Here is a 15,896-nt window from a genome sequence, read left to right as displayed (position 1 = left end):
TTCAACAAGTCAAAAAAAGCAGAATTGCTCATCTTGATCACATAATGTGTAGTTATTTGGGGTGCAAAATGATTTGTAGATCAGCGATTATGCGCAGTCCAACTAAAATATAGTCAATCTGGATCTCCATTCATATCCATGTAGGTGAAGGCTCTGGAGGCTGAGCTACAGGAGTACTCTCTGAAACAGCAGATAGCAGAGCTGCAGAGCCAGCTGGAACTGATGGAGGAGGAGAGAGAGAGACAGAGGGATGTCTGTCAGGAAGTAGAGAAGAAGAACCGTGACCTAGAAAAGAGGTGAGAAGACACCTACGGACTGTCAATCACATCACACTGTGGGTTACCCACAGAGGATTCCATTTACATTACATTACATTTAAGTCATTTATGCTCTTATCCAGAAGCGACTTACAAATGTAGTGCATTCACCTTATGACATCCAGTGGAACAGCCACTTTACAATAGTGCATCTAAATCTTTTAAGGGGCTTGAGAAGGATTACTTTATCTATCCTAGCTATTCCTTAAAGAGGTGGGGTTTCAGGTGTCTCCGGAAGGTGGTGATTGCTCATCTTGGCGTCGTAAGTTTGTTCCACCATTGGGGGGCCAGAAGCGAACAGTTTTGACTGGGCTCAGAACTGTACTTCCTCAGTGGTAAAATATAGGCCAGAGGTGGATGAACGCAGTGCCCTTGTTTGGGTGTAGGTGATCAGAGCCTGGAGGTACTGAGGTGAGTTCCCCTCACAGCTCCAGGCAAGCACCATGGTCTTGAAACAGCGGATAGCAGAGCTGGAGAGCCAGTGGAACGGAGGAGCGGGGGAGGAGAACTTGGGAAGAGACCAGACGGGCTGCGGCGTTCTGGATGAGTTGTAGGGGTTTAATGGCACAGGCAGGGAGCCCAGAAGCGAGTTGCAGTAATCCAGACGGGAGATGACAAGTGCCTGGATTAGGACCTGCGCCGCTTCCTGTGTGAGGCAGGGTCGTACTCTGCAGATGTTGGATTCCTACAGCTTTGTGAAGGAATACATCTCCAGCAGTACCAGTAGAATAGATAGTTGTCCATCTTCTCATGTTAAAAGACTGGTGACCCAGGCTTCATCTAACACATCTGTCTTTAATATCTTTAGTGCAAGAGCTGCTGCAGGTCCAGAAGAGCACTGAGCCCTCACCAGGCCCTGTACCAGGGATCGCCCCAACCCCCGCCCCTGTACCCCAGCCCCCTCCACCCCCACCACCACCCCCTCCTCCTCCTCCACCCCCTCCTCCATCACGATGCAACCCCCTCAGGTAAGACAATAGTCTGTTAATATGTTGTGTACAGGCTTGCATGGAGAAATGAATGCTCTAACCACCGATCTGTCTAATCATACTTTAATGTACACTCTTCATTCAATAGCTCACTGATTGCAATCATGAGGAAATCATCCAAGAGTTCAAAGGGGGGATCCCCAAAGTTACAGCAAGCTCCTGGTACATTTGAAATCACTTAGAATCAAATCTACACCTGTCAGAATAATATAGAATTTCAAGAATATGATTGAAATAAATCCTTCATAATTGAGTAATTTCTTATTTTAAAATCACACATCTTTACAATATTGTCCATGTAACCCTCTGTCTCTCTCCTTGTCCTGTAGAAGGAGGTGCAGAAGGAGGTGCAGAAGGAGGTGCAGATAACGTCAAAGTGAAGGCAGTCAATGAGATGATGGAGAGGATTAAACATGGAGTGGTTCTGAGGCCTGTCAAGGGAGGAGACACTAAGGTGGAGAGGTCAACACTTCATGTTTTGTTTAAATAATTGTCTTGGAAAATTGTGGAAATATAGACTCTACTTAATGTTGTCAAATTGTGGAAATATAGACTCTACTTAATGTTCTCAAACTGTGGAAATATAGACTCTACTTAATGTTGTCAAACTGATTACTCCCTTATTTTTCCATCCATGTCATGTTTTCTAATCAACTGACTGTCTCCCCAAAGAGAAACTAAAAGTGAGTATATTGACTTTTACATATTTGTGACGGTGAAGTCTACGGGATCCTGAAATCTCCCCAACAACAACATGCTAAACCCCATATCACAGGGATAATCCACATCATATGGTACTCGAGTGCAATGGATTATAGCAGCTCTGTTATTAATCTCTCACTAAAACCAGTCTTCGGTTTGGCTTTTGGAATGGGCTCTTTCTCTTTGTGTAACATTGTCCATGGACTACCTCACAGTGTACATTACATCATTTACATTTAAGTCATTTAGCAGACGCTCTTATCCAAAGACTTACAAATTGGTGCATACACCTTATGACAACCAGTGGAACAGCCACTTGCATCTAAATCTTGTTGAGGATTACTTACCTATCCTAGGTATTCCTTGAAGAGGTGGGGTTTCAGGTGTCTCCGGAAGGTGGTGATTGACTCCGCTGTCCTGGCGTCGTGAGGGAGTGTGTTCCACCATTGGGGAGCCAGAGCAGCGAACAGTTTTGACTGGGCTGAGCGGGAACTGTACTTCCTCAGTGGTAGGGAGGCAGCAGGCCAGAGGTGGATCCAGTGCCCTTGTTTGGGTGTAGGGCCTGATCAGAGCCTGGAGGTACTGAGGTGCCGTTCCCCTCACAGCTCCGTGGCGAGCACCATGGTCTTGTAGCGGATGCGAGCTTCAACTGGAAGCCAGTGGAGAGAGCGGAGGAGCGGGGTGACGTGAGAGAACTTTGGAAGGTTGGGCGGCGTTCTGGATGAGTTGTAGGGGTTTAATGGCACAGGCAGGAGCCCAGCCAACAGCGAGTTGCAGTAATCAAGACGGGAGATGACAAGTGTAGACTGACAGACACCACTGTCGCTTTCATGTCATTTCTTTTATATTGATTGACACCATCACCATGACAACTTACAGGCTCCGAGGAGAAAAATCAATAAAATGGCCTCCAGCTTTTACCTTCATTCTCTCTAATGTAGACCAGCTATGGGATAAAAGTTAACACCAGCTGCCAGGCCCGAGGTGTGCGTGAGCACATAAGAAAATGTGTGTTTTGTCCTGTTTATTAACTTAGTTGATGTATTAATAGCATTCTCTCAACCCCTAGAAACCTCCAGTAATGGAAGAAAAGCTGCCACAGGAGAGTGCCATGGAGGAACTGAAAGGCATTCTGGTATGAAGTGTTTTGTTTTATTTTATTAGCCTTATTATAAAAGCTCATATAGGCTTTAAAGAAGTGATGAAACATATATGTTATATAATTATATCTGTTACCAACTGTAAAGCACGCTGTATGTATTTCTGGACCCCCCGCCAGGAGACGGTGAAGAAGAGTCCCAGTCGGGGGTCTCAGGAGTCGGTCCCATCCCCCCCAGGGAAGAGCCCTGTCAGCAGTGAGCTGGAGGTCATCCTTAGGAGGAGACGTAAACAGGCCTGTGACTCTGGAGGAGGTAGCAAAACCAGTTTGTTTGTTTGGCTTTCTTCATTCTCCTAAAATGGGTATCAGTATAATCTCCTCAGAAGAGGACCATCCTCCTCAGTGAATTTAATAAAAATCTAAATAGTGAAACAAAGATAAAACTATACTAAATATATTCACGTCATCAATTAATTGATTAAAACACACTTTTTGCAAAGAATGTCTACAGTAGCCTCAACAGCACTCTGTAGGGTAGCACCATGATGTAGCTTCTGTCCTCCTCTGGGTACATTGACTTCAATAAAAAACCAAGGAGGCTCGTGGTTCTCAACCCCTTACATAGACTTACACAGTAATTAGGACAACTTCCGGAGGACGTCCTCCAACCTATAGGAGCTCTTGCAGCATGAACTGACATGTTGTCCACCCAATCAAAAGATCAGAGAAATCATTTAGTACTGAAAGCATAAGATACAGCTAGCTAGCACAGCAGTGCATAAAATGTGGTGACTAGTTGACTCAGAGAGAGAAAGACAACAGTTTTGAACAAATGAATTCCTTCCAAGAATTAAGGAGAAGCAAGAGAGAGAACTAGCTGGATTTCGTAGTATATTTTTTAACTTTTAGCTAGCTGGCTATCTAACACTGGAACTATTCCAAGTCAAGGTAAGCTTTGGATTTCATTAATATATTGTCTTTGGGGCCCGCCGGTGTAACTGCTAAACTGCTTGCTGCTGACTGTACACTGTACTGCATGATTGTAGCGGGTTTACTAACGTGTTATTTCTAGTAGCTATGGTGACTATGACGTGACAACAATGTAGGCTGTGTGTAGCGGTTAGCGGTCATGATATGAAGTTTTGGCTTGGAAAGGTTTTTTCGCCTGGTCACAGATAATAATAGCTTATGTGTTGTGCACTGAAGTCCACAGGCGAAGGAAATAGGTGAGAGGAGGAGAGCGCGTAGATAGTTGCAAGAAGGAATTATATAGACAATGAGCAAACTGATCATGCTGTTTTTATGTGGGTTGCTATGAAAGTGAACTGTTTACGCGTGATCAGGGGTGTATTCATTCCGCCGATTCTGTTGAAAAAACATTTCTTTAACGGAAGCAAACGTAACAAAACATACCTGAATTTGTCCAATAGAAACTCTCATTTGAAACGGTTGGATTAATGATTACACTCTGGATAACGTAGATGCAGGCAAGAGTGTGCAAGGCGGTATTGAATGTGTCACTGTCTGTCACCTTGATTACTCAAATAATGATCTCGGCCTGTGCACAACTACGTTGTAAACTTTCATTCATAGGCTAGGTTGTAGCCACCACATGACGGGTATAGGGGACATTCTAGTATCATGTAGTAGCCTAAACCCATTGATGTGAATATGATGGACAGAAATAGTGGAAATAAGGCTCATGCTCATAAAGCATTTAAAAGACATCAACCATTACTGATGGGTATATACAGACTATGCGAGTGGCCTGCTGGAAAAGAGACGCACATTCTAGCCTTGACTATTCTACATTTCACCACCAGAGGGCTCAATAGACCCTGTCATGATCATATGCATACACTCTAATCATTAAACTATAGGCCAGGGCATGCAGGATGTCACTATTCATTAGTGGTGAGCCACATTCACAGTGTTGTGAATTCAGGAAGAATGATACAGTGCAGTCTTTGTATCCAGTTCTTAAAATATCTTTGCCTTTGAATATGTCCTGGGACAACCGAGTGTACTTGATTGTTAGATGTTAGGCCTACAGTGTAATGAACCTATGGTTAGATGAAAGGCCTACAGTGTACTGAACCTATGGTTAGATGTTAGGCCTACAGTGTACTGGATGGTTAGATGTTAGGCCTACAGTGTACTGAACCTATGGTTAGATGTTAGGCCTACAGTATACTGAACCTATGGTTAGATGTTAGGCCTACAGTGTACTGAACCTATGGTTAGATGTTAGGCCTACAGTGTACTGAACCTATGGTTAGATGTTAGGCCTACAGTGTACTGAACCTATGGTTAGATGTTAGGCCTACAGTGTACTGAACCTATGGTTAGACGTTAGGCCTACAGTATACTGAACCTATGGTTAGATGAAAGGCCTACAGTGTACTGAACCTATGGTTAGACGTTAGGCCTACAGTGTACTGGATGGTTAGATGTTAGGCCTACAGTGTACTGAACCTATGGTTAGATGTTAGGCCTACAGTGTACTGAACCTATGGTTAGACATTAGGCCTACAGTGTACTGAACCTATGGTTAGACATTAGGCCTACAGTGTACTGAACCTATGGTTAGATGTTAGGCCTACAGTGTACTGAACCAATGGTTAGATGTTAGGCCTACAGTGTACCGAACCTATGGTTAGATGTTAGGCCTACAGTGTACTGGATGGTTAGATGTTAGGCCTACAGTGTACCGAACCTATGGTTAGATGTTAGGCCTACAGTATACTGGATGGTTAGATGTTAGGCCTACAGTGTACTGAACCTATGGTTAGATGTTAGGCCTACAGTGTACTGAACCTATGGTTAGATGTTAGGCCTACAGTGTACTGGATGTTTAGATGTTAGGCCTACAGTGTACTGAACCTATGGTTAGATGTTAGGCCTACAGTGTACCGAACCTATGGTTAGATGTTAGGCCTACAGTGTACTGAACCAATGGTTAGATGTTAGGCCTACAGTGTACTGAACCTATGGTTAGATGTTAGGCCTACAGTGTACTGGATGTTTAGATGTTAGGCCTACAGTGTGGCTAGTAAAAGCTTGCATTACTGTTTACGTTGTGAAACGCTCATCAAATATGTGATTGTTTATGCTCCTAGATCACATAGTAATCTACTGGAGATAATAACCCACAGAGAGAGTGAACATGCTGTTCTCTTACATCATGTAGCTACTAACCCCCTTGTCTCTCTCCCTCAGATGAGAGCAGGGACGGACAAATAAGCAAGGTTTCGTCCTCTGACAGCCTGAACGGGAGGCACAGCCAGAGTTCCCACAGCTCCGACAGCTCTGGCAAAGAGCCAGAGGGGCCTACAGGACCAGGGCCTGGGCAGAGCACCAGAGAGCCAGCCTCCCCCAGCGGAAGGGGCCCCGGCCCAGCGGTAGCAGCCAGGTGCAGGTCAGACTCTTGCCAAGAGCCCCAAGCAGGGTCCTGGCAGGACAGGAGGTCCCGCACTTCTTTGTCTGAGAAAGAGGTCTACTCTGAGGCACCGGTCACCAATGGATGCATTGTCAGGTAATGTACATCTACTATGGTGACCATCCTCATGTCAATTATTTCAGCTAAATTGGCACAGATATGATAGGCACAACTACGTTGGGTCAGTCACCGAAAGGTCGCTGGTTTGAATACCTGAGCCGACATGGTGAAAAATCGGTCAATGTGCCCTTGAGCAAGGCACTTAACCCTCATTAGCTCCTGTGGCGCCCTACTACAATGGCTGACCCTGTAAAACAAAACATTTCACTGCACCTATTCGGTGTGTGACAACAAAACATTTATTTGTGTTTTTTTACCATAAGAATCAAAGTGGGCAATTTGCTTATTTGCAAACAAAAGGATTATTTCAAAGACTTTGTTGTTGCAAAATACATGTAGGAAAATGTGACGGACTTTTGAAAGGAGGACTTGCTCATCCTTGTTGTGTGTTCCAACAGTGGGGAGGAGCCTGAGAAGCAGAAGCCTGAGAAATGGGCACCACAGCCCAACGGAATCAGCCATCTTAACTCTAGTCTGACTGTGGAGTTGGACACGCATACCACACACTCTCCCAGCCTCTCCGCAGGGCCCAATCCACTCAACGGGAACACGGATGCAGAGTGTTGAAGGTCGGCTACAGAGGTCCCTGGGCAACCAGGAAGGCAGGCAGGCTGAGGAAAGCTGCACAATTTTGCACAGAATCTCAGTTATCTGCAGTTAGAGACACTTGATTATAAAAGCTTTAGGTTATTTTATTTTATGCACAAACTCTCTCGATCTGATGTGGCTTTTGTGTCATCTAATGCACCGTTTCAGAATACAACCTTTTTATTTGATCAGTCTCTCTCTTTCTCTCTCTCTCTCTCTCTAACAGGAGTTGAATGATACTTCTAATATATGGCACAAACTTATTTGATTCTAGTTCTGCTTCTTCCTTGCACTTCCTGAACCTACCGTAAGACTTTCAGTAAAGTCACTGCTTACTTTATGCAGTAGAAGCACCACGTGAACATCGATAAAGAACGATGTTTACCATCTGGGTCATCGTAAAACAAATAGGATACAGATATTGCACATTATTAAGGCACTTTTGCTATTTCAAAACTGGAGCTCTGTTTCGGTTTGTGAACTATCTATCTTCAATGTGTAATCAATGCAAATACTACAGCGTAGGGATGCAAATGAAAGCCATGCATGTGTTTCAATCGAAGTAGCCTACCATCCTTGAGGAATTAGGTGCTTGTGTATTCAGTCTACCTCGTATTACACACCCTTGCCTCTCGACTATCCTAAATTGTATTTAAAGGGAAAAACATGATATAGTATCGTCTTCATGCAATGGGACAACATTTGTAAATGTCTTCCACCTACATTCCCAAGCTGTATACGGTGCTTTGTTCATATTTGCTGGGATACTCCCATTGTTTCCTTACTGCTGTAACCGGATTTCATCCTGTGTGTATTACCCCACCTGTATTATGTTAGTAGGTCATGCTTTCAGATATCTAGTACAACCTAAAACAACTGGATTAAACAGTATGCAAACGTAACTGATACAGCAACATAATCTAAGAAATAAATACATTAGAAGGCTCATAGGACATTCATTCTCACACCCATCATGACAATGTAAATGTTTCTTGAAAACATAGAAACAACATTGAGAGCATTGACTCTATTGTATAAGGGAATAGATAAAACATTTCCTCTCAGTGGTGAGGGGGAAAACACAAGTGTTCTCTTGGAAACCACCAGATGGCAGTGAATCCCAATTATGAAATAGATATTTGTATATAAGTCATTTCTATGAAGCCTTCTTTCATCAAAATGAAAGGAAATCTTGTTTTCCAGATGCAATGATTTAAGTCTTAAACCTTAAGTCACCATTTTCTCAATTCCATCTTTATCAGGCAAGCAGCTGATGGAAAAGGAAATAACTGGACTGAGTTTGTGTGAATCTTGATTTTGTGTGTGTTTGGGATTTTAAAAGTGTTGTGTTTTTTTAAAAACATTTACATTGATGTTCATTCATCACTTGTCTGAAATAAAAGTACTATTCAAATGACAAGACTTGTACTTGAATCTATTTCTCCATCTTTGTGTAATATATTACTAATATTATAACATTTAAGGGCTATGTTTCGTGTATTCTTACCCTGGCGTGACATTTTGATAACCATGTAAATCTCTCTAGGACAAGGTGACTTTTATTTATTCGCTTGTATTTACCCCCCCCCCCAAAAAAAAAAATGAAATGCTAATTAGCTACTCATGTGGCTATCATAAAGAACTTCAAATGCCATGATGATCTGGACGAGACTGACGGATCGACTCAAAGGTTTAAAAAAAATCTCTGGATTAACTACCTAATGTTAGCTAAATGTAGTAATGAATAAATTGGCTACATTTCTTTAAAAGGTCAATTCTGTGAACTGTTTTAAATTGACACAATACCTGTTAGCAAAAGCATCATCTAGGGATGACGGGCAGGAGCTTGCAGGGATTTGTAGATTTGCAAGATGTCTACTTTGATGCTAATTAGCATATTCAAATCTGACAATAAATAGAGCCGAATATAGTGTTGAAAGACATCTTGTCATGGTAATCAAAACATCACACCAGGGTAAGCCTACAGGAAACACAGCCCTTTGTATAAGTTTTTCTATGGGAAAAATGTATCGCAAAAACGATTGGAACCATTTCTTCTTCTTTTTTTGGTATAATGGTGTTCGCAATAATTCTATGTGCATTATGCTACCTACTGTACAGGTGGATTAGAACCATTTCCCTGATTGACCGCAAGGTGTTATGGGTATAGTGATGCCTACACGGTGGGGCTCTATTTCGTATTTGTTTTCACTGTTTAATCAAAACCATTTAACTTTTTAGACAATGATGGCATATTCGTTTATAATCCACGAATTAGCCATGATAATCCAAAAACATAACATATGACTGTCACTAGATCAAACACCCCCTGTAGCGTCATAACGCGGTAGCGAGCGTCTTCCAAAATGGCGTCCAGATATTATCAAGAGACGCAAGATAGTTTCAGAAATAACAACAAAAGCAGGGAATTCCCTGCGCATAGCGCTAAAGTTCATTCAGTAGCATGGAGTTGCGACGGCAGGAGGTTGGCATCTGGATCTTTTGATAAAACAGCAAGCGTATTTGTCTTGGAAAAAGACTGTTTGGTCAGTTGCTAGCTAGCTTGGTAGTATGCTATCGACGCTAGTGAACATGGAATGAATGAACCACGCGTGTTAGTGCAAGGCTAACAAAACACCTCCCCAGTGGTATCTTGTAACATTCAGCCTCCCAAAATCTAGCAGATATCGATTCATTTGCTAACTTTATGATCAGACCACGAATGGAAGAACTAGATGCTATGTTTTGTGCGGATCCATCTAGCCTAGTTAACTTAGTAGTTACAGTTACTTTTAGTGGTAGCTACCTCCCCCGTAGCCATCTTGTTGATTGCAGGCTGTTTTTGCGTATATCAACCCGGACAGGTGAAAGAGAACAACTACAGAGGCCATGGAGACAGTGTTGATCAGCTGTGTTGGCATCCTACCAACCCAGACGTGTTTGTCACTGCATCAGGGGACAAGACCATACGCATTTGGGACGTCAGAACAACTAAGTGCACGGCTACTGTCAACACTAAAGGTACCCTCCAGTTTCAGTCCTTGTTTTGGACAGTGATGCAAATGATTCATCTGCTGTGTCTTTAGCCAAAAACAACCCTTCAGTCTAGTACTTTAGTTTCTGCCATCTGTAACATGTGGTTGTTTCTGATCTGAGCTGACAACAGTGCTTGATCTGTTTTGTTTGTTTGCAGGGGAAAACATCAACATCTGCTGGAGTCCCGGCGGCCAAACGATAGCCGTTGGGAACAAGGATGATGTGGTTACCTTCATCGACGTCAAATCACACCGGTCACGAGCTGAGGAGCAGTTTAAGTTTGAAGTCAACGAGATCTCGTGGAATAATGACAACAACATGTTCTTTCTCACCAATGGAAACGGGTGCATCAACATCTTGAGGTAAGGCCTTGGTTCCATCCAAAATGGCATCCGTGGTTGTTCCCTATCTAGTGCACTACTTTTGGCTAGGACTCATGTAAACCAGTGCACTATTTAGTGAATAGGGAGCCATTTCCCCACACACCCTGTTACTCTAGTATTCACAATCCTGTTTCAAACTAGAATGTGTTGCTTATGTCCTGTGATGTAACTTATGCCTATTGCTGCTGCACATGTAAATGGATATGACTTGAAGTAGTAGAGAGATTCATGAGTTACGGGCTCCCTGACTTTGACATGCTGTTTTCAGTTACCCCGAGCTGAAGCCCATCCAGTCGATCAACGCCCATCCCTCCAACTGCATCTGCATCAAGTTTGACCCCACGGGGAAGTACTTTGCCACAGGAAGTGCAGATGCCCTGGTCAGTCTGTGGACCGTTGAAGAACTGGTCTGTGTTCGCTGTTTTTCCAGGTGAATGAGTCTACATTGAAAACAAGTAAATATGGACAGATCTATCTACAACAGATCTATCTATCTGGACAGATCTATCTATCTGGACAGATCTATCTACAACAAATGGTGCAATTGCAAAACTGTCATCAGCTAACCCAAGTAGCCCGTGTAAGCATCCAAAACATGATCGGTATTTCTATCACTTGATATGAATGCTTTTGCAATGTATCCATATGTTGAGTCTGATTGTGTTATGAATGTGTTTCAGGTTGGACTGGCCAGTGAGAACATTGAGTTTCAGCCATGATGGGAAGATCAGACGCAGCCCGTCTGGTGTTCAACCTTCCCAAGTTCTCTCACGTCACCCCGCTCCTCCGCTCTCTCCACTGGCTTCCAGTTGAAGCTCGCATCCGCTACAAGACCATGGTGCTTGCCTACGGAGCTGTGAGGGGAACGGCACCTCAGTACCTCCAGGCTCTGATCAGGCCCTACACCCAAACAAGGGCACTGCGTTCATCCACCTCTGGCCTGCTCGCCTCCCTACCACTGAGGAAGTACAGTTCCCGCTCAGCCCAGTCAAAACTGTTCACTGCTCTGGCCCCCCAATGGTGGAACAAACTCCCTCACGACGCCAGGACAGCGGAGTCAATCACCACCTTCCGGAGACACCTGAAAGCCCACCTCTTTAAGGAATACCTATGATAGGATAAAGTAATCCTTCTCACCCCCCTTAAAAGATTTAGATGCACTATTGTAAAGTGGCTGTTCCACTGGATGTCATAAGGTGAATGCACCAATTTGTAAGTCGCTCTGGATAAGAGCGTCTGCTAAATGACTTAAATGTAATGTAAATGTAAGATGCTGGCATCAGCCTCCGAGGACCACTTCATAGACATAGCAGAGGTTGAAACAGGTTATTTGGAAGGAAGTCAATGCAACTTTCTGTGGATACATAAAGAAACCAAAATAGAATTGGATGTGCTGATGATAATCTCCTCACTCCCCTCTCTGCTCCCTGTGGAATGTACGATCCACACAACAAGCCCACACTATGCCACATAGTCCTTGGCAAGAATCAAGTCCTCTCTTTATTTCGATTTCATCCTTCCTCAGTATCCTCTTCTTTGTTTTGTGTTTATGCAGGAGAGAAGCTGTGGGAGGTCCAGTGTGAGTCTCCTACGTTCACAGTAGCCTGGCATCCTAAGAGACCGCTGCTGGCCTACGCATGTGATGACAAGGAAGGGAAGTACGACAACAATAGAGAGGCAGGCACTGTCAAACTGTTTGGATTACCTAATGATTCCTGAGTGGGAGTCGAGGCAGTCGCTGTCAAACTGTTTGGATTACCTAATGATTCCTGAGTGGGGTAGCGATGCAGACGCTGTCAAACTGTTTGGATTACCTAATGATTCCTGAGTGGGAGTCGAGGCAGTCGCTGTCAAACTGTTTGGATTACCTAATGATTCCTGAGTGGGGTAGCGATGCAGACGCTGTCAAACTGTTTGGATTACCTAATGATTCCTGAGTGCGAGTCGAGGCAGGTACTGTCAAACTGTTTGGGGTTATCTAATGATTCCTGAGTGGGGTAGCGATGCAGGCGCTGTCAAACTGTTTGGATTACCTAATGATTCTTGATTGGGGTAGGGATGCAGGCGCTGTCAAACTGTTTTGGATTACCTAATGATTCCTGAGTGGGATCAAACACACACGTCTCTTGATTCACTCTTTAAACTGAGTTTATGCGGATGATTGGCCCTACTTTGTGGATGCATGTTAGCTATCCCTGTGTTGCAAGACGTTCAATACAACATCCTTGACTTTTGGTCCTTTTAAATACAGCCAGAAAGGATGTCTGTTTTAAATAGCTACGTCATGTAAACTGATATTTCTCCAGAAGTCAAATCCTCAATGTTCTTCTACTGTTTTTTTTATTTCTAGAAAGAGTGCCATCTTAGATGTAAAATTAACTGATAATTACAGCGGTTCTGATAAGGGAAGAGGGCCTAGAGTTGCCCTGAAGGGAAGAGGGCCTAGAGTTGCCCTGAAGGGAAGAGGGCCTAGAGTTGCCCTGAAGGGAAGAGGGCCTAGAGTTGCCCTGAAGGGAAGAGGGCCTAGAGTTGCCCTGAAGGGAAGAGGGCCTAGAGTTGCCCTGAAGGGAAGAGGGCCTAGAGTTGCCCTGAAGGGAAGAGGGCCTAGAGTTGCCCTGAAGGGAAGAGGGCCTAGAGTTGCCCTGAAGGGAAGAGGGCCTAGAGTTGCCCTGAAGGGAAGAGGGCCTAGAGTTGCCCTGAAGGGAATAGATAAAACATAATTTCCTCTCTGTGGTGAGGGGGAAAACACTAGTGTTCTCTTGGAAACCACCAGATGGCAGTGAATCCCAATTATGAAATAGATGTTTGTTTCTGTAGAGTTTTCTACATGACTGTTTCTCCATACAGTTTGCAATTACACACAGTGCTGTATCACATTCAGTTGAAACTGTAAATATATATATATATTTTTATATTAAAACAACAGTCTTGTATACTTGTCTAGGTTGAACATATCAAGGTATACAACTAATATGGTGCATTGTATGTTTGCTGTCTAGATTATTTCACTAAAAGGGGACTGTATCTCAGCCAGGAAACGGTGATTCATTGCAGGCTATGAAGACGTTGTGTAACTAAATGCATTTATGTCATGTACACAGAGATGGTGGGTGTGAGGTCTTGGACTTGATATGGTAGCCTACCCTCTGTATCACAGCTCCCACACACCAACCAGCACAAGACCATGTTATCTTAACTGGGTGAATATGATGCCCTGCCAACTAAGTACAGTATACAGTCCGAGCCAAAAAGACTCTCAAATAAATCATACAAGTTCTGGGTTATATTGCATTTTCCTGTCCAATGATGTAAAAAAAAATATATATATTTTATACTAATACAATGACTCAGAGAAATATATTTTATTTAACAAGTAATACTTTTTCCCCCTCAGATGTTTTGAATACCTCACCTTTTGAGTATAATGGCACTGAGCCTTTTTTTCTACAATGTATCAGATTGGAGAACACGTTGGGAGGGATCATAGACCATTGATATCCTTAATCTGCGCTTAGGGACGGCCCTCATCAAGTTCCGGAGAATGAGATGGCTATTGCAAAATGTTTTTAATTTTATTTTGTGGTCGATTTAACATTTCTTTGTGTATTTTGATGTGTGCTTGGGGTTATTGTCTTGCTGGAAGATCCACTATCTTTTTGAGAGATGTTTTTGTTTTACCAAAAGTTTTTCTTCAATTGTGTTAGTATAAAATAATAAAATGTCCAAATGTTTTTGAACAATCTAGCCCAGTATTTGTGTTATTTATTTGATAGTCTTCTTTTGCTGATATATGATCCATATATTTTTATGTACATATTCTTCATCCCTTTACACTTGTGTGTATAAAGTAGTAGTTTTGGAATTGTTAGCTTAGATTACTTGTTGGTTATTACTGCATTGTCGGAACTAGAAGCACAAGCATTTCGCTACACTCGCATTAACATCTGCTAACCATGTGTCTGTGACAAATACATTTGATTTGATTTTGATTTTAAATAAATAACTTTTTTTTTTAAATAAATGGTGTCATTAATGTTGGAACTGACTACTTGGCTGTAAGTAGTCCATGTGTTTGTAATGTGCACTTGTGTTTTTAGTCATGTCATAGTGAGTATGAGTCATGTCATAGTGAGTATGAGTCATGTCATAGTGAGTATGAGTCATGTCATAGTGCGTATGAGTCATGTCATAGTGCGTATGAGACATGTCATAGTGCGTATGAGACATGTCATAGTGAGTATGAGACATGTCATAGTGAGTAGGAGACATGTCATAGTGAGTAGGAGACATGTCATAGTGAGCATGAGACATGTCATAGTGAGCATGAGACATGTCATAGTGAGCATGAGACATGTCATAGTGAGCATGAGACATGTCATAGTGAGTATGAGACATGTCATAGTGAGTATGAGACATGTCATAGTGAGCATGAGACATGTCATAGTGAGCATGAGACATGTCATAGTATGAGACATGTCATAGTGAGTATGAGACATGTCATAGTGAGTATGAGTCATGTCATAGTGAGTATGAGTCATGTCATAGTGAGTATGAGACATGTCATAGTGAGTAGGAGACATGTCATAGTGAGTATGAGACATGTCATAGTGAGCATGAGACATGTCATAGTATGAGACATGTCATAGTGAGTATGAGACATGTCATAGTGAGTATGAGACATGTCATAGTGAGTAGGAGACATGTCATAGTGAGTAGGAGACATGTCATAGTGAGTATGAGACATGTCATAGTGAGTATGAGACATGTCATAGTGCGTATGAGACATGTCATAGTGAGTATGAGACATGTCATAGTGAGTATGAGACGAGTGGTAAACGTGTAAGTTCAAGCTAAGCAGTTATCACGATGGGTGATTTGTTGTATGAGACAACAGTGGTAACAGGTTTGAATAAATGTGGGTTTTGATACTTATGTAGGTGTCATAACCTGCCATGAAATACCACTATGTCGCAACAGGTGTACTGTAAATAGTAGGTCATGGGTGTTATGACCATACTATGTATGACTGGTTATGTCAGCTGTTATGACGTTGGATGTCAAGTAGAGTGTTACCACAACAGCTTATGTAGCTTGCCTCTGGCCTGCTGCCATAGCTGAGGAGGGAGAACACACCGCTTGTTTAGATGGAAGCACAGCCGGTTCTTTCATACTGTTCTAAGAACATGCTGATGTTCCCAGTATGGAACAGTTCCTCGTGTCTGA

At 42.8% G+C, this 15,896-nt stretch overlaps 2 protein-coding genes and 1 long non-coding RNA gene across 4 annotated transcripts in view; all 3 read left to right on the top strand.

Moving 5' to 3' along the window:
- Positions 1-8,674, top strand: part of LOC118380386 (shootin-1-like) — a 39,555-nt gene extending 30,881 nt beyond the window's left edge. Inside the window, exons 9-15 of the mRNA XM_052518275.1 lie at positions 145-296; positions 1,395-1,468; positions 1,636-1,760; positions 3,078-3,143; positions 3,288-3,420; positions 6,327-6,642; positions 7,065-8,674. Coding sequence (XP_052374235.1) covers positions 145-296; positions 1,395-1,468; positions 1,636-1,760; positions 3,078-3,143; positions 3,288-3,420; positions 6,327-6,642; positions 7,065-7,233 — 1,035 coding nt within the window. The 3' untranslated portion in view covers positions 7,234-8,674. The remainder of the gene's footprint in view (positions 1-144; positions 297-1,394; positions 1,469-1,635; positions 1,761-3,077; positions 3,144-3,287; positions 3,421-6,326; positions 6,643-7,064) is intronic.
- On the top strand, positions 981-1,975 carry LOC127929223 (uncharacterized). Its single transcript, XR_008134002.1, has 3 exons — positions 981-1,285; positions 1,395-1,468; positions 1,636-1,975. It is a non-coding gene; the product is annotated as an uncharacterized LOC127929223 (long non-coding RNA).
- A 907-nt stretch (positions 8,675-9,581) lies between the features above and the next one.
- LOC118372907 (THO complex subunit 3-like) lies at positions 9,582-14,690 on the top strand. Of its 2 annotated transcripts, XM_052517121.1 has the most exons (7): positions 9,582-9,800; positions 10,119-10,275; positions 10,448-10,652; positions 10,942-11,103; positions 11,354-11,420; positions 11,944-11,998; positions 12,229-14,690. In XM_052517121.1, exons 1-7 carry the CDS (start codon positions 9,621-9,623, stop codon positions 12,390-12,392), a joined length of 990 nt encoding a protein of 329 aa, XP_052373081.1. In that variant the 5' UTR covers positions 9,582-9,620; the 3' UTR covers positions 12,393-14,690. The 2 variants fall into 2 exon arrangements, 1 of the variants encoding a protein (XP_052373081.1); XR_008133961.1 differs by lacking the exon at positions 11,944-11,998 and having other exon boundaries at positions 11,354-11,796; positions 12,229-12,375.
- Positions 14,691-15,896: the final 1,206 nt, after the last annotated feature.

Source organism: Oncorhynchus keta, chromosome 4 (genome assembly GCF_023373465.1).
Source record: "Oncorhynchus keta strain PuntledgeMale-10-30-2019 chromosome 4, Oket_V2, whole genome shotgun sequence".
NCBI lineage: Eukaryota > Metazoa > Chordata > Actinopteri > Salmoniformes > Salmonidae > Oncorhynchus > Oncorhynchus keta.
The sequence above is the reverse complement of the archived record's forward strand: the minus strand, read 5'-3'. Positions and strand labels throughout refer to the sequence as shown.

What these genes read in the sequence shown, in the direction of transcription:
- LOC118372907 (XM_052517121.1), top strand. Translation starts at nt 9,621, where the DNA reads ATGGCGTCCAGATATTATCAAGAGACGCAAGATAGTTTCAGAAATAAC. An exon ending in TGTGTTCGCTGTTTTTCCAG is followed by an intron (nt 11,104 to 11,353) that starts GTGAATGAGTCT and finishes AATGTGTTTCAG; the next exon opens with GTTGGACTGGCCAGTGAGAA. An exon ending in CATAGCAGAGGTTGAAACAG is followed by an intron (nt 11,999 to 12,228) that starts GTTATTTGGAAG and finishes GTGTTTATGCAG; the next exon opens with GAGAGAAGCTGTGGGAGGTC.